General features: G+C 48.9%; 1 protein-coding gene across 1 annotated transcript in view; it reads right to left on the reverse strand.

Annotated features, from left to right (window-relative positions):
- The window catches only part of MYO5B (myosin VB), a 335169-nt gene that overhangs the window by 103858 nt on the left and 204444 nt on the right, over nucleotides 1–26867 (reverse strand). The window contains 3 exon segments of the mRNA XM_070361628.1: nucleotides 10504–10769; nucleotides 16214–16323; nucleotides 21234–21341. Coding sequence (XP_070217729.1) covers nucleotides 10504–10769; nucleotides 16214–16323; nucleotides 21234–21341 — 484 coding nt within the window.

Raw genomic sequence — 26867 nt, forward strand, 5'->3', positions numbered from 1 at the left:
AAACTGAATTTCCATCTCAGAAAAATACTGTGATTTGTGGGAAGGTGTACAAGACTGAATGCAGGAGGTTGAATAAGGATTTATTATTGGAGTAATTATTTAGGGAAAATCCAGCTAGGGTATAGCTTAGGCTGGTGGTAGCCAAGTTAACAGGAAGGTTCTAAAGACATTAGGGAAGGCGGAGATGAGAGGACTTCAAATGACCAATGGCATGGGGAGTGACAGTCAGTTATGTGACTGGATGGATGTGATCACCCACCAAGCTGGGAGCATGATAATAGCATCAGCAGCTTTAGCCACAATGAATGGGGCCCCCATGCTTGCAGAGCAAGGGCAGCAGGCTAAGCAGGCGAGAAAGGGCAGAAATCCAGGAGGAAGAGGAACCTTTTTCTCATTCACGCACCTGCCTGAATGAGCTGGCAGGGACCCTGTGAATGGGCATCTACAGAGCACCAAGTTCCAGAGGCTTCATGGGCTCACTGAATACCCACAATCAACAAGAGTTGGGGTCTCTCACTAATCCATCCTACTGCTGAAAAACCAAATAACCTGTCCAAAGTCAGAGAGTCAGGAGACAGAAGAGACAATATTTGAACCCAGAGAGAGTGATTTCTGAGAGCACAGTAACTCAGAAAGGAGTATAAGTTCTGTTTAAGAAAGAAGGAAGGGGACTTCCCTGGTGGTCCAGGGGTTAAGTGTCTGCCTTGCAATGCAGGGGACTCGGGTTCGATCCCTTGGGTCAGGGAACTAAGATCCCACCTGGCTCGGGGCAACTAAACCCATGCATCTCAACTAAAACCTGGAGTGGCCAAATAAATATTATAAAAAGAAGAAGAAAGGGGACGCTGTGCACCCAGGGGTGTGTTGCTCCCTGGGAATGTCGCCTTAGAGATCCGGACAGGCTGGGCTTGTGAAAGGACCAACATGCCTCTGGCGAGAGATTTACTGCACTCTTGCTTGGAAGAAGAAGAGAAAAAACATAAAAAGAAATGGCTGGTTCAAAGTCCAAATTCTGACTTCATGTAAAATGTCCAGGTTGTTACAGGATTTTACGGCTCTCAGTCATGTTCAGACGACTGTGTTTTGTGTAGGTTGTTCAACAGTGTTGTGCCAGGGGTGGGAGGAAAGGCCAGCCTCACAGAAGGCGTTCATTTAGAAGGAAGCAACGTCAAGGATTCATACAACTTCCTGAATTTGTGTTCTTTCACAGAAATCCTCACCAGCTCAGCAATTCTCATCTACCAAGATAATGTAATGATGTTTAATTGTGTAAGGTATGCAATAGTGCTCTATTTTGGTATCCATTTTTCAATAAAGTTTTAATTATTGGCATAAATGGGGTTGCCCAGGTGGCACAGTGGTAAAGAATCTGCCTGCAATGCAGGAGATCCAGCTTTGATCCCTGGGTTGGGAAGATCTCCTGGAGAAGGAAATGGCAACCCACTCTAGTATTCTTGTCTGGAAAATTCCAGAGGAGCCTGGTGGGCTACAGTCCAAGGGATCACAAAGAGTCAGACATGACTGAGCATGCACATACACACCTATGGGCATAAATAAATAAGAAGGAAAGGGAGAGATGACTAGGAAGGGCTGTGGGCAAGAAGATAACTTCCCAGAGAAGGAAGTGTCTGAGCACGTGGAGATGGGGAGAACAGAGAACGCCAAAGAGGGACCTGGGCTCCGGGCACAGGCTTCAACCTTCAGAACCTTCACAGCATTGGCCTTCTCACTGTTAGTATGGGCAACTGAATTTTCTCAATCTTACATAGAATTATGCCAAACCTTCCAAACAGATTGTGCTCCCTAACTGCCGCTCCCCAGTAGAAATGTTGGAGCCACCCCTGATGGGTTAGGGGGGGTGGTGGTGGTGGTGGTGGTAGAGAGTCAGCACCCTAAGCAGAAGGACCTGCAAAAATAAATGTGCCAACCATCCAACTGGGCTAGCTTGGTGCCCAGAACACATCAGGCTTCTCCACCTTCCCCCACCCCCGCACCGAAATATAAGACGAGCAAAGGCAGGAAATCATCTTGAAATCAAAGGAATCAACTGCTTGGAGACAACCACATTAAAGAACAGCCTTTGGTCATGCCCATGGAAGACAAGTAATTCCAGGTCAATAAAACAGGATCAAAGTCGCAAAGTCCAAGCTGCAGGCAGTCCAGACCATGCAGGAGGGAGGCACTGGGTCGGCCAGCCGTCACCCTGGCTTAGGGTCCTCTCAGCCCAGATGATGGTCCTACAGACCCAGTCATGTCTCTTAGAACCTCATTTCCTCTCCCTACAGCCTCCTTTCTGCACCTCAAGAAAGGTTTCTGATGACAGCCAAGCCATAGAGGAACTTTTAATTAATAAAACCCAGAAGGAAGATAAAAGAGCCACCCTAGCAACTGACCAGATAACAGCACTTGGGTGCACTTGCAGAGCCCGTATCAAGCTCCAAAGATAAAGGATTTAAATATATCCCACTCGTCATTTTTTAAAGGTTTACATTGGTAGCACTCCACAAAGAACATTCTCATTAACTTGAGATGGCCTGAAATTAGCTCTTAATTTCCCTATTTCTAAGATATTATCTGGTAACAATTCCTCTGCTATCTAGGGTAATTATACTGTAATGCCAGCCGGCCAGAGATGAATGGATGAGGGGTTTGGGGAGCCCGGAAAATGTCTAAGATGACTGACCTCAGAAAAGGCCAGTTAGGGAGATAAGGCAACTTCTCTAAATGATCTCTTGTCATCAATAGAGATGACTTTTAAAAATAAATACAATGGATCCATTTATAGTTCACATTAAAATATCACCAAGAAATTTATATGTGAGAGGGAACTGGATTTCCCCTGTAAAGTCAATGTTGAGAATATTTAGTCCGGAATCCTTGGGTGGGAGGGAGGTCAAGACACAGAATAAGGCTTAATGCTGGGGCCTGGGATCTGTAGCCAAGGTGGTACAATTAACATTCCCACTTCCACGTCTGCCTATCTTCAAAGTAGAGCAAAAAAGTAGACAATTCCCTTCTCATTCTGCCTGACTTCAGGGTGGGGTAAGGGATACAAGTACCTCTATAAAAATAAGATAATGTCCATGGGAAAGTGAAACTGCAATAAAAAGAAGTCAACCTGTCACTCTGAGTTAATTACTAACCTCCACGAACCACTCCCTCCAGAGCAGAGAGGAGATGAGAGGCTTTGAAGGTTGGGAAACAGTTCTTCCCCCATGGCACAGAGCACAGGAATTAGACATTCTTAGCTTAGCCCTGTGTTTCTACCCTTCCACCAAAGCTCAAAAGAGAAGCTATGTGGTACAGGTTAGACATAGAGGGGGGCTGCTAGGGAATGACTGCCGAAAGTCAAGCAAGTCCTCTCAAGGTCTCTTTCCCTCCTGAAACCCATGAAATCTCACAAGGGCACCTCACAGTCTGTTAGGGAGGCCACCCCTTCGATCTCTTTCCTCAACAATCTGGGCACTGGCTGCACCTTAGAATGGGGGAACTTCAGTCCTGCTCCTGTGCTTCTCTCTGTGCCCAGAGGCCCACACATGGGACTTGTCCTTCAGGGAGAGCAAAGTTCTAGGCACTGTTCACATTCCCAGGTCAAGAACAGGTCTTCTGGAGGATCTAAGTCCATTCCGTCTGCAGTGTGCTCCAATTCCTGCCTCTCCCCAGTGTCTGAAAATCTGATATGGGGCAGGAAGATGCCCATCATATGGTAACTCTCTCCCAATCCATCAGTCGATTGTCCCAGGAAATGTAAGAGCTGCAAAAGGCAAATCATGAACCCTGCCCAAAAGAGAGAGCTATTAGGAAGACCCCAGGAAACCTCAACTAGTAGAGATTTGTAGGTGTTACAGGACTTTAAAGGAGGGTGAGCTCATGAGGGTGCTGGCAGGGACAGAGACAAATGGGACTTTACTGAAGCTTTAAGAGTATGTAGTGGTGTTTGGCTTCAGGCATGCTCCAAAGGGCTATGTCAGAGCAATTCCAGAAGGTTGAGCTTGACTTTCAAGCACTCAGAGTTACAAGGGTCTCCTGGAAGACTCAGAGATTCCAGGGAGAACCCATTGCAAGAGGTAATCTGCTAGATCTGGGCACCTTGGGCTGGCTATGCATGTCTACCCTGAAGAAGACATGTCCAGGGATCTTCTGAGCTGTCCAAGCTTGGGTCACTGTTCACAGGCTTCAGGGCAAATGCAATCACTGACTTCTCCCCCTCCACCCTCCATGAAACCTTTCCATACTGGACAGAGGGAGGGGATAGGTTGTCTTCTCCAAATAAATCACTTAGGATCATGAAGTTATCTTTCAGTCTGTTTTGAAAGAGTGAGACCAAGAAAGAAAAATAACAAAGAAACAAAGAATTTCCATCAAAAGGACGGAGGCAAATGGTGAACTTGAGAAATTTACTTAAAATATATCATTTAAGGCAACTTGTGGAATGGTATAAAACATTTGCAAATCATATTTCTGAAAAGGAGTTACTATTCAGAATATATAAAGAAGTCCTACAACACAAAAACAAAAAAAGTAAATAACTTAATTTAAAAATGAGCCAAGAACTTAAAACATTTCTCTATAAAGATACACAAATGGCCAAGAAGCACAGGAAAAGATGATCAAAATTATTAGAGAAATGCATAACAAAACCATAGTCATACCTATCAAATACATATCAAAATCACTTCAGACTTACTAGGATGGCTACTATAAACAAACAAACAGAAACAACAAGAGCTGGCAAGGATGTAGAGAAACTAGAACCTCTGGGCACTACCAGTAAAAATGTAGCATGGTGCAGCTACTATAAAACAACATGGAGTTTTCTCAAAGAATTAAAAATAGAAGCACTATATTCCTACATAATCCTCAGATGATTAAAAACAGGATTACTATATAATCCAGCAATCCTACTTCTGGCTATATATCTTAAAGAGTTTAAAAGAAGAGATATTTGCACACCCTTCCTTGTTCATTCCAGCAGTATCACAATAGCCAAGAGGTAGAAGCAGCCCAAACATCCATCAGTGGGTGGATAAAGAACATGTGGTACATGCATACAACTTAGTACTATTCACCTTGAAAAAAGAAGGAAATCCTGCCGCACACTACAACATGGTTGAACCTTGAGGACATTAGGCTAAGCGAAATAAGCCAGTCACAAGAAGGTAAGTATTGTATGATTTCATTTACATGAAATATGTAGAGTTGTCAAAATTATAGAGACAGAAAGTCCTTTCTCCTAGGTTGTGGGGAAGAGAAGACAGAAATTGTTTAACGGGTATAGAGTTTCAGTTTTTCCAACATGAAAAAGTTCTAGAGATCAACTGCACAAAAATGTGAATACACTTGAGGTTATTGAATTGAATACAAAAAGTGGTTAAGATGGTAAATTTTATGTTGTGTGGGTTTTTAAACTACAATTAAAAAAATTTTTTTTAACATAAATCATTAGAAAACATTGAATAGGATGCAAATTTAAAGTTAGGCAATACGCGAGAAAGTAACACAAGAACTGGGAAGGATACGAGACTCCAGCAAACCCATTTCCTGTTCTGGGGGGCCCATGCTTCCCTCAGCATCAGGCAGGAATCTATCCTTGCCTTGCTCCAGAAGTCTCCAGCATCAACTGTCCTCGTCAAGAATGAGCTGGCCAAAGCTGAAGCCTCCTGCCACCTTGGCATTTTGAAGGCTCAGGTCAAAGACAAATAAATGTGTACCTTTCTCAAACTGGAGCCATTTATTTCTCATTGCCTCGAGGAGGGGAGAGGAACAAAAAATTATGACTGCAATTAACGAAGCCTGTAGAGGCAAATGCACGTTAATGCGACTTGAAAGGGAAACCCCAGCTAAGAGCTGCCTGGTCTGTCCTGTGAATTTCCACCCCTGCCTTGTAAGAAAGACCCTGCAGGCAGCTTCACAGGTCTGCAGTCAAGGAAGAGAGCTTGGCTTGGGTTGGCTAAATTGCTCTGGCTGTGGCTTGCCTTGCACTTTTTGGGACCTGAGGCAGGGGAGTGAGAGGTGGCAGGGGAGCGAGAGGCGGCAGGGGGTGGGGGGTGGGAGGTGGAGACTTCTACCAGGACACTGGGTGTGTAGGAGTGTCCAGAGGAGCCTGAGGGCAGGGCCTCTGAGCAGGGGGCTCGTCAGAGTGGTGGTGGAGGCGGCAGTGGCCCACATAATTGATTCAGGTGCTCACAGCCTTTTCTACTGTCTGAACAAACCACCCGTCAGAGCATCATGATAAGCGGAGGCGTGTATGTGTGATGCTGGCTTACATGCTGCTTGCTTATATATACAGAAGTGAGTGTTTATTCATTCTAGCTACAGGTTCTATAGTAACACTTGGAACATTTATAGGAAAACCTGGAGTGGCTCACCTACACTATGTACAACCTGCTTCCAGGATGAGCCTGACTGATGAGCCCGAAACGCTTTAGCCAGGGGAGATCCCCTGGAGAAGGGATAGGTACCCACTCCAGTATTCTTGGGCTTCCCTTGTGGCTCAGCTGGGAAAGAATCTGCCTGCAATGCAGGTTCGATCCCTGGATTGGGAAGATCCCCTGGAGAAGGGAAAGGCCACCCACTCCAGTATTCTGGGCTGGAGAATTCTATGGACTGTATAGTCCACAGGGTCGCAAAGAGTTGGACACAACTGAGTGACTTTCTCTTTCAGAGAGGGAGAGAACCCTTTATTCCTTTCGTCTTCATTAGTGGGGTTTAATGTGTTCAGAATCCCACCCCCGCCCTCCTTGCCACTCTCTCCAGCTTCCACAAGCTCTCTTTTGCCCACAGGTGACAAGGAGCCGTAAGAAAGTAGAAAAGCATTAGGTCATCCCAAGGGCATCTTCTGTTGCATCACGATGTCCTCGTACTCGGGCTGAGACACCACGCGGGAGATGGCGGGAGACAGGGTCTCCTTCCTCTCCAGGGACTTGGGTGGGAAACTCAAAAATAAAAAATAATGCTGGAGTTTGGGGATGCCATGGAAGAATCCCTTCCCGTAGCCATACTGTTTGTAAATACATCCTAGCGACAGGAAGGCGCTTGAGAGGGGAGGGAGGTGGTCAGAGAGGGTGACAGCTAGTGTCGGGTGTGGGGCCCACTCTCAGGAAGCTGAGAGCACCAGGCTCAGTGGGTTTCTCAGAGCATGTCTCTTCTGAAGGCTTCTGAAAGACACCCAGCAGGTGTGTAAGTCCAAAGGAAATAAAGCAGAAAGACAGCATGACTGGGAGGGGAGAGGACTGCAAGCAGCTCAGTGTAAATCTCAAACTTCCACCAAACGCTGCCATTTTCCCCCAGGTTAATAAATGATGTCACTGACCTGTTGGATCAAAGCCAGTACCTCCAAGGGGGGATTCAGGACGGGGGACACGTGTACACCTGTGGCTGATTCGTGTTGATGTATGGTGAAAGCCACTACGATATTGTAATTAGCCTCCAATTAAAACAAATAAATTAATTTAAAAAAACCCAATACCTCCAGATTCAAGTCACCTGCTTTCTTGCGGTGAAGTTTTTGGTTTTAATCTCCTAAGAGTTCATTCCACACCCTCTGACCAGAAAAGAAAGCCCAAATTTATACAACGATTTCTCCGCAGACCAGAACTGCTGAGGAGCATGCGTATGCAGCATCAAGGTTGTCCGTAAGCGCTTTGGCAACCAACGGCCCAGTCAGATGGCGGCAAGTTAACCCTGAACCTACCTCGCCATCCTGAACTCTGCCCACAGCGCGTGAGGCCGACTGACTGAGCGGCTGGAGGAGGAACTGTGTGTGGCATCTGTCTTCCCAGGAGGAGGCGAACCACTTTCTAAATATGACCGCTTTATGACGAGGTTCGAAAAAGTAAGTTAGCTTCCGAGAAAGAACAAGGACTTTAAACAGAGAAAACAGCACAGCATGCCTGGAAGGAAGAACCAGGGGAGGGAACGCCTGAGAGGGCTTGACCAGGGGCTCCTGCAGGGGGACCTGGTCTCACTGGAAAGCTGCCAGAAGTTCTCAGAGGAACCCAGGGCTACATGGAGATGAGGGCAACAGGTCAGAAGCCTGCCCCAGAAACAGGACACAGAGTCCTGTGGATCCCCATTCCTCCACCGACAAGCGCCCCTTCAAACCACAGACAAGTCTCTCCTGTGATCTACTTCTCCCCTTTGCGCGGTCACAGGGCCTTAGAGAAAATGAACTCCGTTATAAAAACCAATAAACTAAATGGTCAGGAACTCCCTAGCTGTCCAGTGGTTAGACTTCGCCTTCCAATGCAGGGGTTGCAGGTCTGACCCCTGGTCTGTGAGCTGAGATCCTACATGCCCTACGGCCAAAAAAACCAAAAGGTAAAACAGAAGCAATATTGTAACAAATTCAATGAAGACTTCAAAATGGTCCACGTAAAAAAAAAAAAATCTTAAAAAAATTAAACGGCAAATACAAACACACAATCCCAGCTTGCCAAGGGCCCAGCTGACACCTCAGACTCGGCAGCACCAGGCGCCCAACTCACAGTCACCCCCGCTCCTCGTTAGTAAGCAAAGCCTCTCACTGGGGACCCCTTGGAAGGGGGGGCAACCATCTGTAAACTCAGGACTGCTGAGACAGTAGGCACCGCTAACAGAAGCGAGGCGTGACAGTGTACAGCGTATCAGGAGCACTACAGCCATAGTATTTCTACGTGCTACTAACAACCAGGAGTCTCCACGTTAATCTTCCCACACTGAAAACTCAAGAAAAAAACCAGATTCTTGCCCAGGGAGATTAAGAGAATCGGGTCAGATGTGGCCGCCTAACTTTCTCTGGGTCTTACATCAGAAGGCAGTGCTAAAGCACAGTTTTCTGGAAACTCAGTTACCTGAAAATGCTCATGGCACAGGGATGAAGGACAGAATTCGCCGCTGACAGCTCAGCAGTGCATTCCCAGGGCATACAGGCTCTTCTGCACGGCTCTGCCCAGGGAAATCGGAAGGACTGAGCCAAAGCGGCAGCAACGGAGCAGAGGGTAAGCAGGGTGTCCACAGCCACTCAGCAAGGGCCCTGCAGAGCGCCGAGAGGGAGCGTTGTCCTGGCTCCCCAGGCCATCCTCCCCTGTGCTCCTCCTCACCTGCGAGGTGCCTTTTTCCCTACCATCCAGACCGAACTCCTCTTCCCCAAGTAGCTCCCCCACCACCCGGGTTCTCTTCTCTCTCTGAAAGACCCAGTTCAAGCCTCACCTTCCACAGGAAACCTGTCCTGACTGTGCCAATAAGCGTGCGCTCTTCTGCCTTGACGCTCACACAGCACTAAGTGTGCAAACCCTCACATGGACCCTGCTACCATTTATTCTGTTGTCTCTTGTATTACTCTCATGCAGTGACTTAATTCTTTAGCAAGTTCTCACGGCCTTTGCGATGCCAGAAATCACGTGTCCTTCTTGCATTCCTGCCATGGTGTGTGACACAGTTTCACTGGAAGCCCCGTGATGATCGCGAGCAGCAGAGATGGAGCCAGGCAGCCTCTCCCTCTGCTCAGGGAAGCAGCTGCTTCCAGAGGAGGTTCTTCTCTGCTACAGTCGGACATAGGCAAGCACCAGCCCACCGGTCCACCACACGCTCGATTCTACCAGAGCATCGGCTTTTACAACGCCGCACTGCTATGGGTCTGAATTCCAATTTGAAGACAGAAGCCATGACTCTTAGGATATAAAGAATCCAGAGGGATTTCATCTATCATTAGCTTCATGAGGGCAGGACATTGATCATAAGAGAAGCGCCAGTGAGGTTTAAATCCAGTATGTGTCTTTTTAAGCAACTCCAGAAGGACCTGGAATGAATTTCAGAGAGACTGTGGCTCTGTTAGTTTTGAGCAATGGAAACTCAAGACCAGAGGGGCTGTGATCTGCAGAGGGTCATTCAGTGAGCTGGTGACGGCTCTGAGTCAAAAAGGCAGTCTCCCAGTGCCTAGTGAAGTACACTATCCACATGCCAGGTTGCCTCTCCCTGCAAGATACACTACGATAACAGTCGTTTCCACTAGGCTAGAACTGAATGACTACCCACAGTATCAACCTGTACAGCACTGGGCACAACTACAGCACTAAAGCAATCACCCTGACTGGTGATACAGTGAATGAGGCTGGACGACAGACTTAAATAAAACATAACTGAAACACAAAGCCTGAATGCAAGGTCACAGAAACCTCCGGTCTGATACTGGGCTAGCCCCCACCCTCTCTGAACCTCAGTGTCCCAGTAGGACAAAGTGGTGCCTGCAGGGTTTCTCAGTAAGGAAGCCACCGGTGCTTGACATGGTCCACTTTTCTGTGGGACTGTCCTCCATACTATCGGACACCTAGCACCCTGGCCTTGGGCCACCAAGTGCCAGTAGTGACCCAGTCACTATGACAACCACAACCTCAAATGCCCCCTCCCCTCCGTATTTCACAATCCCCTGGTTGAGAACCCTCAAGAAGGTCTCCGAGGTCCCCGCTGGCTGGAAGATGCCAGCAGGAAGACACCAGCGACCGGCAGGAAGTGGCGCGGGCCTACCCGTAGATATCCAGGACTCCAATGAAGGAGTGCTGCTTGAGGGAGGTGTGCAGGGCCTTGTTGACGTGCTCCACGATCCAGTGGAACAGCTGGGCATAGATGTGCTTGGCCAGGGCGTCGCGCGCGTTGACCACCTGCTGCAGGGACATGGTCTTGACGTAGGTCTCCGAGGTGGTGACCAGCTTGCGATGGCACAGCCAGTGCTCCATCTGACTGAGCTCCACGCCCAGCAGGCGGCAGAAGTCGCTTAGGTGTTCATCCTCAGGCTGGAAGAGACCCAGGAGAAGGGTTCAGGAGGGGCGTAGAGGACAGACCACGCCCTCTCCCCTCTCGCCAACTCTAGGCCCCTCAGAACCCCATCTCATCCCCAGCCACTGCCCCAGCCATCTCCTGCACTCTCACACCACTGAGTGATCATCAGGGCCCAGAGAGTGTGGCTCAAACTGATAATACCTGCTGGTGTTAGTCGCTCAGTCGTGTCCTACTCTTTGCAACCCTGTGGACTGTAGCCCACCAGGCTCCTCTGTCCATGGGACTCTCCAGGTGAGAATACTGGAGTGGGTTGCCATTTCCTTCTCCAGGGGATCTTCCCAAGCCAGGGATCGAACACGGCTCTCCTGCACTGCAGGCGGACTCTTTACCCACTGAGCCACCAGGGAAGCCCTAAGGACCTGCTAAGGACCAAGTAATCAGCAGGGCTTTAAAAAACACCTCTGCGTTTGCCCTGTCCCTGCCTCCACTGCCAGCGGCTGCAGGGTAACGGGAGGAGAGGGTGTTCGAGTGAAGGGAGCAGAATGAGAACTGAGAGCTTAGGAATGGATAATCCACCAAGAGTAAGGGGCTAGAAGGCAGAATCACAGTGATTGCAACTTCCAGCTGCAGAGTAGTGCTCTGTCCACAGCCCAGGAGAGGGCCTCAGTTTCGAGCATTATCTCCAACTGACCCACAGCCCAGAGCAGCATGCTCAGCAACGAGCCCTGGGCTGACCACCCCTACCCTGTCGGCAATAGCGCACTGACACTGCCTTTGTCCTAAGTCGCCAAGCAGAGCTGCTTTCATCTTAACCTCAGACTTACACTAAACTTATATGTGATACTAAACTCATAGCCCCAAACTTCCTAATATTCTTTAAGCACTTGCCACGTGGGGAAAAAAAAGTGATTTTAGGTGGAAAGCTAGGACAAATGGTAAAAGTAAGGGGCAAGTTTGGCCAGGGAAGAACACTTGGGATGCTATAACTTATATTCATGTCTAGAGCTGAGAAAAATAGGAACGCCTTGCCATACAGGCAGGAAGCTGAGTCCCAGAGAAGTGCAAGAACTCACCCAGGTAGCCAGCTGCATGTGATCCTGACCCTTACTGACCCAAAGTACCAATCTTACCACGTGGCCCTTGAGTCACTGATAACCAAGTCACCCAGAGTCTTATTTCACCCAAGTGTATGAGTCTCCTGGGTCACCCTTGCTGCCCATTCACGACTCCCCCCAGAAAACCTGCTTTTCCTCTCCAGGTTCTTGCTGTATTCATTTCCACATCTGAATCCCCCAGGGAAAGCTGATAACCCAGCCATGAGCCTGCTGGAGAGCTTCAGGACTCCGAGGTGGAAAGGCAATCCAGGAACATCATGAGCTACCTCCTAATGGCCCTGAATTGCTTGTGGGACTCATTTTCTGATGAGACTGCCATGGAAGATGTAAATGTGGGGCCTGTCCGATGAAAATTAACACAGATAACTGTACCACTTTCCCAGGCCATTTTTCCCCTCCTACAGATACTTAAAATCCGTCTACCCAAATACACACAATTACAAAACAATAAAATGTCAGAGTAGGAAAGAACCTCCCCAAATCAGGAAGGCCACAGGTTTTCCAGAGTATGGCTTGTGGAGTAATAGTTACAAAGACCAGTAATTGGCTGTACCCAACACAAGTGCAGGGGTGGGGAGAGTGACTGTAAGTTGAACATGGGAGGGGCTTGTTAACATACCCTGTCTCACACACACACACACACACACAGAGAGAGAGAGATTTCACAGAGCATTTCCTGAACTTAATTGACAAAGACCCTTAACTTCCTAAGAAATTGCCTAGGGTTAATTTAAGGTTCTCAGGAAAATACTTAGGGATCATCATTCTAATCCAATCCCCTTTATTTTTCACATGAGGAAAAACCAGGGTGAAATAGAAGACCTGCCTGTGGCCCAGAGCTCCTAACCAGGCTTCAAGCGTGGGCAGAGAATCAGCTTGGGCTGGGGGCGTGGGAGGACTCTGCCTTTTCACTCACTCAGCTGGTGGGGCAGCTGTGGCCACTTCTGGCCAAGAGCCTTCTAACCCTGCAGCTCTCCCCCACCCCCCCACCACCACCCGCCCTCTCCTGCAAACAGAAAGCCCTATGTGATAGCATTAAGTGCCTGGGGACAGCTTGGCAGGCAACAGGTTCAGAGGTAGCAGGTGTCCAACTTGTTAATCTGACCTGTTACCAAGAAGTCCTTAACTGCTAGGCAAAGCACTGAGCTGCATTCTCTGATATGTAAACGGCCCGCTAGCAGCAAACATGACCGCCCAAGGCCTGCCCGCAGCCTCTCTCCCCTCCCTGTCATCTCTCAGGTGAACGCAGTACAGAAAGAACCATGAGTTCTGGAACTTTCTGATCATCACCACGGGATGGGTTCTTATCCACTGTGGTAGGGCATGGCTTGGCCGTAGATACTTCTGACTGTTGATTAAAGGTGATGACTGAAACTGATTTAATGCCATGCAATTACATTTAAGCTTAATTAAATGATGCTAAACCCATCAAAAATGGCCAGCATCATAGGCAGCAGATGAGTTTTGTGGGCCCCAATCGCCAAATTCAAGTAACAAATTGCCTCTGGTGTCCAAGTAATTGCATGCTGCTGCATCTCCAAGGTAACTGTGGCAGGCAGGGAACATATTTTCATGCTTTAATTACAAATAAAAACTACCGAGCAGAAGGCACAGTGCATCTGGACCGACAGCCTTTCCAGCAGGAGGTCCACCCTATGTACCCGAGGCACAAACCGGAATCGCTACCAACCATTTAGTGAAGCATTTCCCGAGCGCACACGGCATGCTCAGCGCTGTGCCGGGCACCAAGGGGGCGGACCCCAGGCTGGTGCAGTACCACCCAACCCCCGGGGGCCAAGAAGCAAGGCTGGCAGTGGTCTGGGGGAGAGAGCACTGGCCAGGCTCTGACTTGGCTTTGCCTTGAACCGTCATGATGACCTTAGAGAAAGAGTTCCTCTCTCTGGGTCTTAGGTTCTCCAATCCTGTGAACCGAGGGCGATGTAACAACAAGGATGAGAACAGTCAAGAACTCAAGCCCTTGAGCCTTGTGCCAAGCGCCCCCACCTGCAGAAGGAGACACAGACTCAAAGGGGAGTCACTATCAGTAAACGGCAGAACCCGAGTTTGAACCCTGGCAGTCCTGACCCAAGACTTCTCTCTCCCAGTTAGTTCTCGACACAGCCTCTAACTGGAGAGCGAGACCTGCCTAGACCACAGACCTGTGCTCAAATCCTCTGACTCCCATCACCTCTCAGGGAAGGGCCTCCTGCACCACGTGGCGTCCACGCCTCCAGCTGCCAGGCGTCCTCCTCCATCCCTTCACCACCATCTGTGTCCTCTGTCCCCTTTCCAAGTGTGCCCACTACCCCTCCTTCACAGCCTTTGCACACACACTTGTGGGTGCCAGTGTGCGTCACGGCTGGAGAACAGGAGACATGGTCCCTGAGCTTAGAGGGGGAAGCGGGCATCCATGTGCTGCCGCCAGCGAACATTCACATGCCTTCTCCCCTGAAGGTCCCTGCAGAGGCTGGTGTGGGAGATCCGCTAGAAGATCAGAGCAACACTTCACTACTAGCAGAGCCTTAGCTTTCGAGGGAGAGGGCCCCACCCCACCCCCGAGCACAGGTGCCCAGAGGCTCTCTGGCCCTGGTCCTCCCACTTCGCCGTCAACCCCGCCCAGGGCCCCTCCACTGGCTCACTGCGCCCCGCTGAGCCGAGGGAGCCCCGAGAGCTACCCATCTGCTTAGCGGGTGTCCATGGAGTCCTGGGCCCTGTGCTGGGTGCTGGCAGGACCACAGTCAGCAGAACAGTCCATGTTCTCATGGGCTTTGGAGTCTCACGAGGGACAGAGATGCAGCAAATCAGCACATAATAAATGTAAAAGTACAACCACCCTGAGAGGGTCGGAGGAGAGGGGTGAATGTGATAAGAACCCACGACGGGGGTGTGGCCAGGTTGTCACCTTGAGAAGAGGAGACCGGGGGTGGGGGTGTTGGGGGGAGGCCAGGGGACATCTGTCACCGTTCCTGCATTTCTCCACAGACACAGGAGCTCTCCAACGCCAATCTTCCCAGACTCACCTGTCCCCGGCACGAGCCAGAGTCTGGGTGCCCTGAGGAACCAGGGGGCATTTACAGGGGTGTGGGGGGTAGAGAGGCACGGACGCTCTGTGCTTCGCTGGCTCTAAATACTCAGGCCAGGGGTTGTCTGGCTTGTACTAGGGCCCATCCATCACTCCCCACATCAGTACGGCACCAGGTTCTCCACTCACCACAATCTGTCTCACAGCATCGTCACTGCCCTGTGACACACACACACGCGTACACACACAGGCACACGCACATCCACGTCTGGGGACACCAAGCACGGCCCAGCGCCAGCGTTTCCTGCTTTCACACGGACTGCAGGTTCCACGCTGAGGGTGCTGGCAGCCCTCCTCGGCTCCAAACCCAAAGCTATTATTTCTCTTTTAGGGAAGATGTATGGGGGTGGGACGGGGCGATGAGCTCGGTCAAAGGTCTTCCGCTCCTTTGAGGCAGGGCCAGGTTTAGCGGAGTTATAAAATGCACAGCGGAAAAAGCATCAGCTTGTGAGTGGCGATGACACTCGTGCCCACGTTCATTATCCACAGCATTGTCTTCTGTACTTCCCCAGTTACTTCAATTCTAAGTCTTTGCTAGCAAGAATCGTGCTTTGTACCTCCCAGGACTTGGCCATAAATGGACACGAAAGACCTAAAATAAGCAACTGCAGACTCACTCACGCAAGGTCAGAAGACCAGTTCAGTCCAGACTGACACCATCACACACCAGAGAGCACACAACACGCTGTCTGTACTGCTTGTGACTGGTGGTGCTCCCCCATCCACCTATGAAGACATTCTTTATCTACATTGGGTACCAGGAAAACAGTATTAAGAGCATCTACAGAGCACTTCACAGTTTGCAACACAGTCTCAATATTCTCCTTTGTACCGTCAAAATCCTGGCCACTCTTGTCATCAATCCTGCCTACCCGATTGGACTGTAAGCTCCTTGGGGTCAGTCACCAGCATGGTGTCCAATACCCCTTCACGTCCCAGCAAGCACAGACCAGAAGTACTCATGAGCTGACCATACTCTGTAGAATCCCATGGACTTCAGGACACTTGGGAAACCAAACAATCAGAAAGAATTTTGAATAAACCCTAAATTCCCTGCCCTCAGGGACAGAACCTTGATGGCAGCTGATTTGAAAAGGATTTGCTCCTTTAAAAAATTATCAGCAAGGAAACAGAAACCGTTACTCTTAAGAATAAATAACCTATGAATGTCCTCTAAGTGCAAAGGCATCTCAGTTGTACAAAACTGGAGGGGCAGAGTGAAGTGTGCACACGTTATCTCCCGCGCTGGAAGGTAACTTACTGATACTCTACAGGATTCACCATCGCGCTCGGCTTGAATCTCCACATTTCCGAGGTGCAGGATGGAAGCAATTATCTTAAAAATGCTTATCTGATGGGACTCTCTCACTCCTGGGGGAAAAAAAAAAAATGAATGACACTCAATATCCACGGTAGGATAGAAAGGATGTTTTACTTTCTTTTTAAGGACTTTGAAAAAAAACGTTGCATTTTCTTTTCCAGGCCAATGACTCCCTAAAATCATCCAGGATCCTCAGCAAGTAATTACTTCTCACAGTAACAGCTCAGAGGGCAAAGGGGCTCCTCGGACTAAAAGAGAAATATCTTCATGGTGATTGTCCTGATCAAAGCAGATGGGTCACAGGACCGTTTTAACTTCTCTGAGAGCAAAGGAGACGCGGCAATCGTGCAGACCCATTTTGGGCTTTATTTCAACCAAGCGCTTTACAGATATTTCTTATGAGTTTAATACGAATGGTCATTTATCTGCAATCCTTTTTCTCTCAATATAATATCCCACAAACATCTGTGGCACACATCTGAAGTGCCAACCAGGGAAGAAGAGGAGAATTTCTCCTGGGGACACTGTTACAGGCTGGACAGACAGCTGTCCCTTGGCTGTCCCCCTGGGGCTACTGTTTACGACACTATATGCTCCTTCAGTTAGAGACACACACACCTATCCCGGAGCCACTGGCAGCAAATACCTACCAAATTTGTTACTTATGCATGTAAGTTATCAAAGACATGGATAATGTCTTAACATTTATATTTAGCTTTAAGGTATTATTTCTTTTTAAAAAATATCATTTATCCATTTGGCTTCAGTGGGTTTTCACTGTGGCATGTGGGATCTTTCCTTGTGGCATGCAAACTCTTAGTTGCGGAATGTGGGATCCAGTTCCTCAAGCAGGGATCGAACTCCAGTCCTGTACTTTTGGAAGCTCAGAGTCAAACTCACTGGACCACCAGGGAAGTCCCATCATTTCTTTCTGGATTACCAAATATTTCCGACTTAAAAAAGGCTTCAGACAATAGAGTGAACACCAGTCAACCTACCGTTCAGTTTAAGAGATAATACAATTACCCCCAAATTCCTCCCCAGGGGCAGTTACTTATTTTTAAGACATTAATTTACTCAAGCTAAAAAAAAAGTCAGTGACACCTATATAAATGGTAGTAAAGATACAAGGATCAAAGCTTTACTCAGATAATCAATAAAGTGGACAACCCAAACATGAACTAGACAAATTAACTCTAGATGTTAACAATGTTGGGCTTCCTAGTGGATCAGATGATAAAGAATTTACCTGCAATGTAGGAGAACCTAGGTTTGATCCCTGGGTTGGGAAGATCCCCTGGAGGAGGAAATGGCAACCCACTCTAGTATTCTTGCCTGGAGAATCCCCATGAACAGAGGAGCCTTGTGGGCTGCAGCCCATGGGGTCACAGAGAGTCGGACATGACAGCAACTCACATACACTGTCTAAACTTCACAGGGTGAGGGATTTCCTTTTTAATTTTTATTACTCAATATCTTCAAAACATACAAATTTTAAAAATTACAACGAATTCCTGTTCTTGTTTCATTATATCCCCAGTGCCCAGCACACAATAGGTGCTCAGGAACATGGGTGGTAGGATGATGATACTGATACTTGTTACACAGAGGGCAAGTGCTTGCAAATGTCTACAGAAATATACGCATCATTCCAACATCTGGTTTTATTTCAACAAACCACAAATACAGCCAGAGGGTGAACATTTAGGCACATGCCCTGGTTCAGTGTAACTATGACTGGCAAAAGGAAGACAGGTTAAAGCCAGAGGCTGAAACCCAGGGCAAGACAGGAGGCGGACGGTTATGTACCTGTTTAGGGGTTAAAGCGCCAGGCTTGCGATCGGAGCCCAGAGGGCTCTCCGGTAAGTCCCATAGAAGAACAAAGGAAGTGGGTGCTGAGCCCGTCACTTTCCTCTCCCCTTCACTTATTCTTAGGGACCAATGACGGGTCAGTTTCCCAAGCCCTAACTACCCTGTCACGGCATGAATTTAAGTAGTAGATATTGAATGCCTGTTGAATCCTAACAGTAGTTAGGATTTCTGCACTATACTGATCAGACAGTCCCTTCTTAACACAGGATTCTCTGAATACGCTGCACCTCTTTCTGGGGAGCAACAAAACAAATTAAAAATAATCAAACACTAAAACCGCGGGTTGGTAGCCGATGGCCCATGGCCCACCACTGGTTTTTCTACATAAAGTTTTACTAGAATACTGTCAGTTCTTACTTTTACATTTTGCCTATAGCTACTTTTACACTACGATGGCTGAGTAGTTGCTACAAAATCAACGTGGCCCAGAAAGCCCAAAATATTTACTATCATGTCCTTTAAGAAAAACTTTGCCAAACTGTGGGATTTAAAAGATGGGACAGGCTTATTAAAGAGTAGGGAAGAGTGGCTTATTAAAGTAATTAATTTTACAAATTCCATGTGCTTTGGCAATCAAAGTACAGAGTCTCCTTAGGGCCTTGGAGGGTGCAACCTTCATCAGCTCAGGCCCACCACTCACACAGGGGCCCTTCTCCCTTCTGCACAGAATGCTATCCGGCTCGGCGTCAAGTCTCCTCTAAACCTGCTCCCCAGCTCTGGAGAATAAAACAGCTGCGTGATGCTAGGGAAACTCAGGGGTGCCTGTTATCAATTTAGTATCTCTCAGCTTCAAATCTGCCCTTCTCTGCCCTGCTTGGTCACAATGGACCTAGACTGAACACTTCCTCTTGGCCTGAGGGTGGCATATCACACTTGGTCAGTAGAGGGTGCTGCGGGGACTCCGCAAGGCGAGAGCAGCTTTCCCATTCCTGGGTCTGGTCTGGATGTGAGAGTTGGACTATAAAGAAAGCTGAGCACAGAAGAATTGATGCTTTTTGAACTGTGGTGTTGGAGAAGACTCTTTAGAGTCCTTGGACTGCAAGGAGATCCAACCAGTCCATCCTAAAGGAAAACAGTCCTGGGTGTTCATTTGAAGAACTGATGCTGAAGCTGAAACTCCAATACTTTGGCCACCTGATGTGAAGAGCTGACTCATTGGAAAAGACCCTGATGCTGGGAAAGATTGAGGGCAGGAGGAGAAGGGGACAACAGAGGATGAGATGGTTGGATGGCATCACTGACTCAATGGACACGGGTTTGGATGGACTCCGGGAGTTGGTGACGGACAGGGAGGCCTGGTGTGCTGCGGTTCATGGGGTCGCAAAGAGTCTGACACGACTGAACGACTGAACTGAAACTGGTCCCCTGCGGTCATCAGCACTCATCCTGACAGCCTGGGCACCTCCCAGCTGAGAAACCAGCTGTGTCCGCAGGCCAGGCCCCCCCATTAGAAGCTGCTTCTGAGAAGTTCTGGCTCCACCACACCCTGGGGTATACTGCAGTCTGTTTATACAGACTGGGGCTGGCTCACACCCTGTGGTAGCTTCCTTCACCACCAGAGGGCTTCCTGACCTTGGGGCAGCTGCATCCCCTACAAGTGTTGGAAATCTCAGCCTGGTGTGGGTGGGGGGCTCTCCTCATCACTAGCTTCTGCACTGAATCTCTTCCTCACCCTCAAGATGGTCCTTTTATATCCACTGCTTCTGGGCCCCTGAAATCCTCTTATTTAATAGCTAATTATCTACTACTGCTCTTGTTAACAATTACAGTAATTTTACTCTGTTGGGATAACCAGTGTGGTTTCTGTCTCATGGGTCCAAAAAGCAGACCACATATATCCATCAGTTATCCAGAGAAGGGAACGGCACTCAGACTTCAGCACAGGAAGTCCCACTTTTCTCCCCACGTGGCGATCAGGGTGAGCCCTGTTCAGCCATGTTTTATTTGGACCTTGGATGAAAGGTCCCTGATTCCCAAAGTAAAAGTGCGAAGTGTTAGTCACTCTCAACTCCATGGACTGCGGCCCGCCAGGCTCCTCTGTCCGTGGGATTCTCCAGGCAAGAATACTGGAGTGGGTTGACATTTCTTTCTCCAGGGGATCTTCCCGACCCAGGGATTGAACCTGGGTCTCCTGCATTGCAGGCAGATTCTAATCCCCAAAGAACCTAAGAAATGCTGCTCTAGGTTGATCATACCTCTCGGAGGCCAAATGTCCATCAGGGAAGGGCTGGGAAAAGCACCAGGGCCCCCTGAGCCACTCTGTGGATTTCAGGCTAACTTCCCAAGCTTCCCCTTTGTTGGCTGCAGGTCCCAGGAATTTACCACTTCAACTTCCTAGTTAAGCATGGATTGTCTACCACCTTGGGGCTCTTCTCCCCCAGAACTGGCCAGAGAAGGGGGCAGTTTTCTCTAGCTCTACTGCGGACTCAATGGACATGAGTTTGAGCAAAGTCCGGGATTTGGTGATGGACAGGGAGGCCTGGCACGCTGCAGTCCATGGGGTTGCAAAGAGTCAGACACGACTGAGTGACTGAACTGAACTGAACTGCCCTTTAGGACTGAGAAGAACAGAGAGAAATTCTTGTTTTATGGATTCCACTGCTAAGCTCGAGATGGAAACAGCATCAACAGACATAACACTGCCTGAATTACAGAGCTGCCAGATCTTTATGCTCTATTTCCAACTTGGATCCCACAGTGGGGGTACATGGGTAGTTTCAGCCCCTAGGGCATGTTCTTTCTGCTAGAACACACTGCTTCAAACCCAGACCACAACACAAAAAAGACACGGCTCCTCTCTGTTTGTGTCCATGCCCTGAGGGAGTGAAAGGGGGGTCCATGGGGGTCCATGGTTGATCCGAGAGATCAATGCTCAAATCTTATGGTTAAGAAAGGGCATCAGAGCTCCACAGCATCAGTTTGGGAGCCTGCAGGTTGGGGTAGAATAAAAATAAGAAGATATTCACCAGGAGCCAGAGGGCTTCCCCACCAGCTTATTAAGTTTGGCAAGCCAAGCAGGACATTGCTGAGCTTTCTTGTCCGTGAAATCAAACCTCTAGTCCCCTCTCCCCATCCCCAAGCTCCTTACCAACGAGCGTGAAGGCTTGTCTAGTCTTCTCAAAGTCCTCAGCATCATCCACACCCTCGATGACTGTGTTTCCTCCCTGTGACGTGTAGAAGAAGTCCTCAGCACAGGCTGCGGTGGGAAAGGAAGTGAGGGGTCAGGCACAGGTGGGATGCTGCATCCTGGGTTCACCGCAGACCACGCCCCCAAGGATGCCTAAGCCCCTGAGCAAGCTGTCCCGGCCAAAGTTTATTCCCAGCAAGACGTGGAACCCTTTCAAATATCATCTTTTTTTTTTTTTTTTTAAATTGTGGTAAGAGTCACATAAAACATACTATTTTAACCATATTTAACTACAGAGTTCGGGGCTTCCCTCATAGCTCAGTTGGTAAAGAATCCATTGGCAATGCAGGAGACCCCAGTTCAATTCCTGGGCTGGGAAGATCTGCTGGAGAAGGGATAATCCAGCTACCAACTCCAGTATTCTTGGGCTTCCCTTGTAGCTAGGCTGATAAAGAATCTGCCTGTGATGCAGGAGACCTGGGTTTGATCCCTGGGTTGGGAAGAGCCCCTGGAGAAGGGAAAGGCTATCCCACTCCAGTATTCTGGCCTAGAGAATTCCATGGACTATATAGTCCATGAGGTCACAAAGAGTCGGACATGACTGAGCGACCTTCACTTTCTTTCAACTACAGAGCTCAGGGGCACTGAGTACATTCACACTGCTGTGCAATCTTGCCATCACCCACCTCCCGAATTTTTCATCTCCTAAACCGAAACCCTGTCCCCATTAGACACTAGCTCCCCTTCCCCCTCCTGACCCCACCCGCAACCCTGGGCATCTACCAATGTACTTTCTGATTCTATGAGTTTGACTGTTCTAGGTGCCTCGTATAAGTGGAGCCAAACAGGGTTTCAAATATCATCTTTATTGACCACGGCAACTGGGACAGAAGACTGAGGAACAAAAGACAGAAAACTACACTTCGGCGACAGAACCCGTTGCTTGCGTTAAACTGATACGTGAAAAAACATGAGAAAATGAAATGCCTGGTTCAACTTACAGTAGAATTCACCACAGATTTATCTTTAAAAGGCTCTGAGAAACATGTTAAAAAAAAATGTACACCCACCCTAGCAGCAGACTTCCGTGCTCTGACAGCCTCATTTAACACATGAAGGGCAGTGACGTGCCCAGGGTGACACAGCCTTTTTTGTTTTAAACATTAGGGCACCATGAGCTATTTAAGCATGTGTGCAAACCCAGGTTGAGGCTCAGTGCCTGCTCTCAACCCTCAGTTTAATTCCTCTTCCAACAGGCCTCTGCTCACTGCCTGGGGACGGTGAGTGAGCAGGCACCCAGGTCTGTCATCAACTCAGAGGCGCCCTCAGGGGAGCACATCGAGCAGCGAGCCGGGCAGCGTCTGCACCCCAGGGCTCAGAAGCTGGTGTTTCAGGAAACAGTTGCAGCCAATCAAAATTACCCTTGAAAGTCACTTACACTTTCCACAAACTAGCACCTCTGTGGGGCTACAACCCTGTCCAGGGCTTGGATTTGATAAGATGCCAACACTGGACACTGGCTGTTTTCCTTCCTCCCCTGCAAACACCAGCTCAAAGATCTTCTCTTGACCTGGGCACGTACAGTTGATGGCACATTAGCTACACATGCTTCAGGACAGCTTCCCGGCAACTCCGGGTGACCCCCTTCAATACCTTGTCCTTCTGATTTGATCTCCGAAGAATTTCTTCAGTCTCTTTCCTTCCTCCCTCCTGACTGCCACTGCCCCGGGCCTGACCTTCAGCTTCTGTTGTCTGGGAACTGTTGCAAAGGGCTCTAGACTTTTCCCCTGGCTTCTGCTCCTGTCCTTTCAAAACCCTCCTCCAAATCGCTGGAAACTGATCACACCACTGCCTGCAACACCCGTGGAGACCACTGCCCTCAAGGCAAAGGTCAAGCTCCTGAGCAGGGCCCCCTGGACTTCTGATTAAGTGGCCTCCTCCAAACACTCCAGACCCGTGGCTCTTCCTCCTTCGCCACCTCTACGTCCCAGATCCGCCAGCTTCCTCACTGTCACTCCTCGGGCTCCACTCGTTCAGGCCCTGCCGACCTCCCCTGCCAGATGTCTCCACTCCCCACCTCCGGTCCTATGCTCCAGTGAGCACTGCACTGTGCCAATTCCTCCCACCAGCCCAGTCCACGCTATCAGGCCCATCAAGGAAGCGGCAGAACTCAGACCCAAACCCCAGTCTCACGTACAACCAGCAAGGAACACTGTACACAGGAACACACAGCAGAACAGCAGACATGTTTAACGAGGGAGGGCTTCCTGGAGGGGTCGTTTCAACCCCTTCTGATGACTGCAGGCACCTGAGCTGGGAGATGAAGGACTTCAGCCCCGAGCTCACTCACGGCCACAGCAAAAGCCCATTTTGATGAAGCAAGTAACATTAGGTCTTTGTGGAAGATGGCAAATTTAGATCTTTCATTCTCATCACCCTGGAAGCTCTGACACAGAGTATTGTAATAGCTTCAGAGGTTTAATAAAACATCAGTTCTATGCCCCCTTCACATTTACCTTTCAAAACACCTCGTTTGATGATTTTTACAGTGTCCATATGAGGATGACTGAATACAGTCGTCCCTGTGTATCCATAGGGGGTTGGTTCCAGGACCCCCCCTAGATACCAAAATCTACAGATGCTGAAGTCCCCTATACAAAATAGAGCTTCCCCAGTGGCTCGGACAGTAAAGGATCTGCCTGCAGTGCGGGAGACCCAGGTTTGCTCCCTCGGTCGGGAAGATCCCCTGGAAAAGGGAATGGCAAAACACTCTAGTATTCTTGCCTGGAGAATCCTATGGACAGAGGAGCCTGGCAGGCTACAGTCCATGACGTCACAAAGAGTCAGACACAACTGAGCAACTAAAACTTATATAAAATGGTGTAGTACAGTCAGCTCTCTAGAACTGTGGGTCGAATTTCAGTTCGCTGAATCCACAGAAGTAGAAACTGCAGATATGGATGGCCAAATGTATATTTACTCCCATTTTCCAGACAGGCAAACTGAGCGCCATAGGGTTTTAAGGGGCAGGCTCACCCAGGGTTTGGCCAGGCCTGGCAGCCCATTCCTTGATCACCCTGCTAAGGAGATGGTTATCTATGACATTCCATTGCTTAGACATAGATACAACCTAACTCATTATCAAAAGTATCTGCTGATGCACTAGAGTTGTCTGAGACTCCAAGAACACTAAACTGTCACACTGGAGGGAAGGAGGCATTTTCAGAATCAAACATCTGTCGTTGTCAGCAGCCAGGGCCCCGCCGTCTCACATTCTAAGTCAGACAGACCACTCCACCCTTCCTGGCTTTGAGTTCCCAAACTCCCAGGCCCTGCAGGGTAACTTCCTCCCACTGAGGTTCATCACTGCAAGGGTACCCTGGCCAATCACAGCATTCTCTAGTACAATCAAAATAACTGTCTTCCTTCCCTCTGCTTTAAGGCTGTAATCACCTCTGTTAACATCATACCCCAGACTCTCTTCATAGACAGACATCCCAACAGGCTGAAGTCCCTATTTACTTAGCCTGCCTGCATCTCAGCTCTACTTTTAGGCCCAGGAAACCAATCATCCCATCCCAGAGACAGGTCTCTTGTCCTCTAGTTTGAGTCTCTCTCTTTACTTAGAATTTCCAAGGAGACAAACACCATGGAATCCCCTATTAACTGGTTCACTGGATCAAACCAGTGTACAAAGGGGTCATGAAGCCAGTGATGAGAACAATGGACCATCAAGACCATGGCCCAGGGCTTGTACTTCACCTGGGGAGGCTGTACTCCGACTGGTGCAAGGCGAGAGAGGGTGCTTACAAAACTGTATCAATATAGCCATGGAAATAAAAGAAGAAGAAAGGATTTATTCCTGAATGTGTGACAGGAATGTGAGTCCACTATACCTCTTTTAACCAGCATTTATGCATATGCTAAGGCTTCTCAGGTGGCACTAGAGGTAAAGAACCCGCCTGCCAATTCAGGTGATATAAGAGACGTGGGTTCGATCCCTGGGTTGGGAAGATCCCCTGGAGGAGGGCATGGCAACCCACGCCAGTATTCTTGCCTGGAGAATCCTATGGACAGAGGAGCCTGGTGAGCTATAGTCCATAGGGTCGCAAAGAGTAAGACATGCCTGCATGCACGCATTCATACTCGAACACACTATTAATTGTATTTTTTTTAAAAATCTCACCCTGAGGTCATTTTAATACAACAAACCACCAACAACAGGGCAAAGGAAAGTGTGGCTGGCTGTCTGCACATCTGTTGTCCACTCCGTCCTCAGACAAATGCACAGAACTCCTGCAGGGCCAAGGGGTCTTACAGAGATCTCTGCATTTGAACAACAGTTTAAGTGAAGAAAAGGGGGAGGAAGGTGAGGGATGTCTGAATATTCACCAGAAGCCACTGGCTAGTCCTTCTTTTATCTGACGTTTGCATCCACCTGATAACCAGGGTTATCAGTGGAACTAAAAATGTCAAGCTTCAGGGCTCACAGCCAATCCACCCTCAAGGCAGAAGACAGCCGCGTGCCTGAGCGTGAGAGCTTATCAAAGGCTCTTCACGCCACTCCAAGATGCTCTCGGAGGGCACAGGCAGGTAAGAAAGCAAGAAACTAATCCAATTGGGTAGTTATTGAACTCTCCAGCCAGGGGCCTAAGGAGCTTGCACCTTGCTGAAACACAGAATAAAGAAAAGTCATTTCTCACCTCAATGCTCTCCTGTAAGTGGGGAAAAAAAAAAAAACCACGATGATTTCTTTCCTATTAAAGTTACATTTGGAATAAAATGGTCCAAATACAGCCAGATGGGTCTTGCCAGTATTCATTCATTTTCTATAAAATTAGCCCTAGAAAAAAGTCTTCATCCCCCGCAGGTTGGCTCTGAGAGGTCCCGCAGGGCCCGTGGGAAGGAGTAGGGGAGGATGGTGTCAGCCTTTCATGGCCTGCCTTCCTGGGCCCTGTGAGTGCGAGCCAACATCAGAGCCCCAAGCAGCCAGCTCACGGCAGAACCCATCAAACAAGGCTGGTAACGTTCACTCCTTCTCCGAGGAGTTTACAACCACTGGGGAGAATGTGCAAGCACCGAGCAGCTCGAGCAAGGCACAAAACCAGTGTCAAGCATGTCATCCAAGGCTTCCTCCTTTGGAGTCCAACTTAGACCGACTGTCCCTGAGCAGCTGTGACCCACCCCTTAGCACACCCTTCTCACTCTGTATTGTAAGCTAAGCAAGGGAAGGACCCACAATGTCTGATTCAACAGTACATCCCCAGGCTCAAACTCGCCTGCATAGGGTTCGATGAATGAAGGAACTGGTGCTAAAGCGCACAACACGGGCACTGACTGCTACCAGCCAAGTAGAGCAGAGAGCGAACAGGCCAGACCCAGGCTTGACCTACCTGATGTATTCTACCTCCTGGGAGCCTCAGCTGGAGAGGCCAGAGGTGGATCTGGTCCTGGGCCCTTATGGTGGCAATGATTTGGCTCTGCGACCGCCAAGGCTCAGACGTCTACGTCTCTAACAGCTGCACAACAGCCAGCTAACCCCTGTCTAGACATCCAGCTCTGTACCCCATCTGCTAGTCCTGAACCTACCCACAC

This window comes from Bos mutus, chromosome 24, assembly GCF_027580195.1.
Source record: "Bos mutus isolate GX-2022 chromosome 24, NWIPB_WYAK_1.1, whole genome shotgun sequence".
Lineage (NCBI taxonomy): Eukaryota > Metazoa > Chordata > Mammalia > Artiodactyla > Bovidae > Bos > Bos mutus.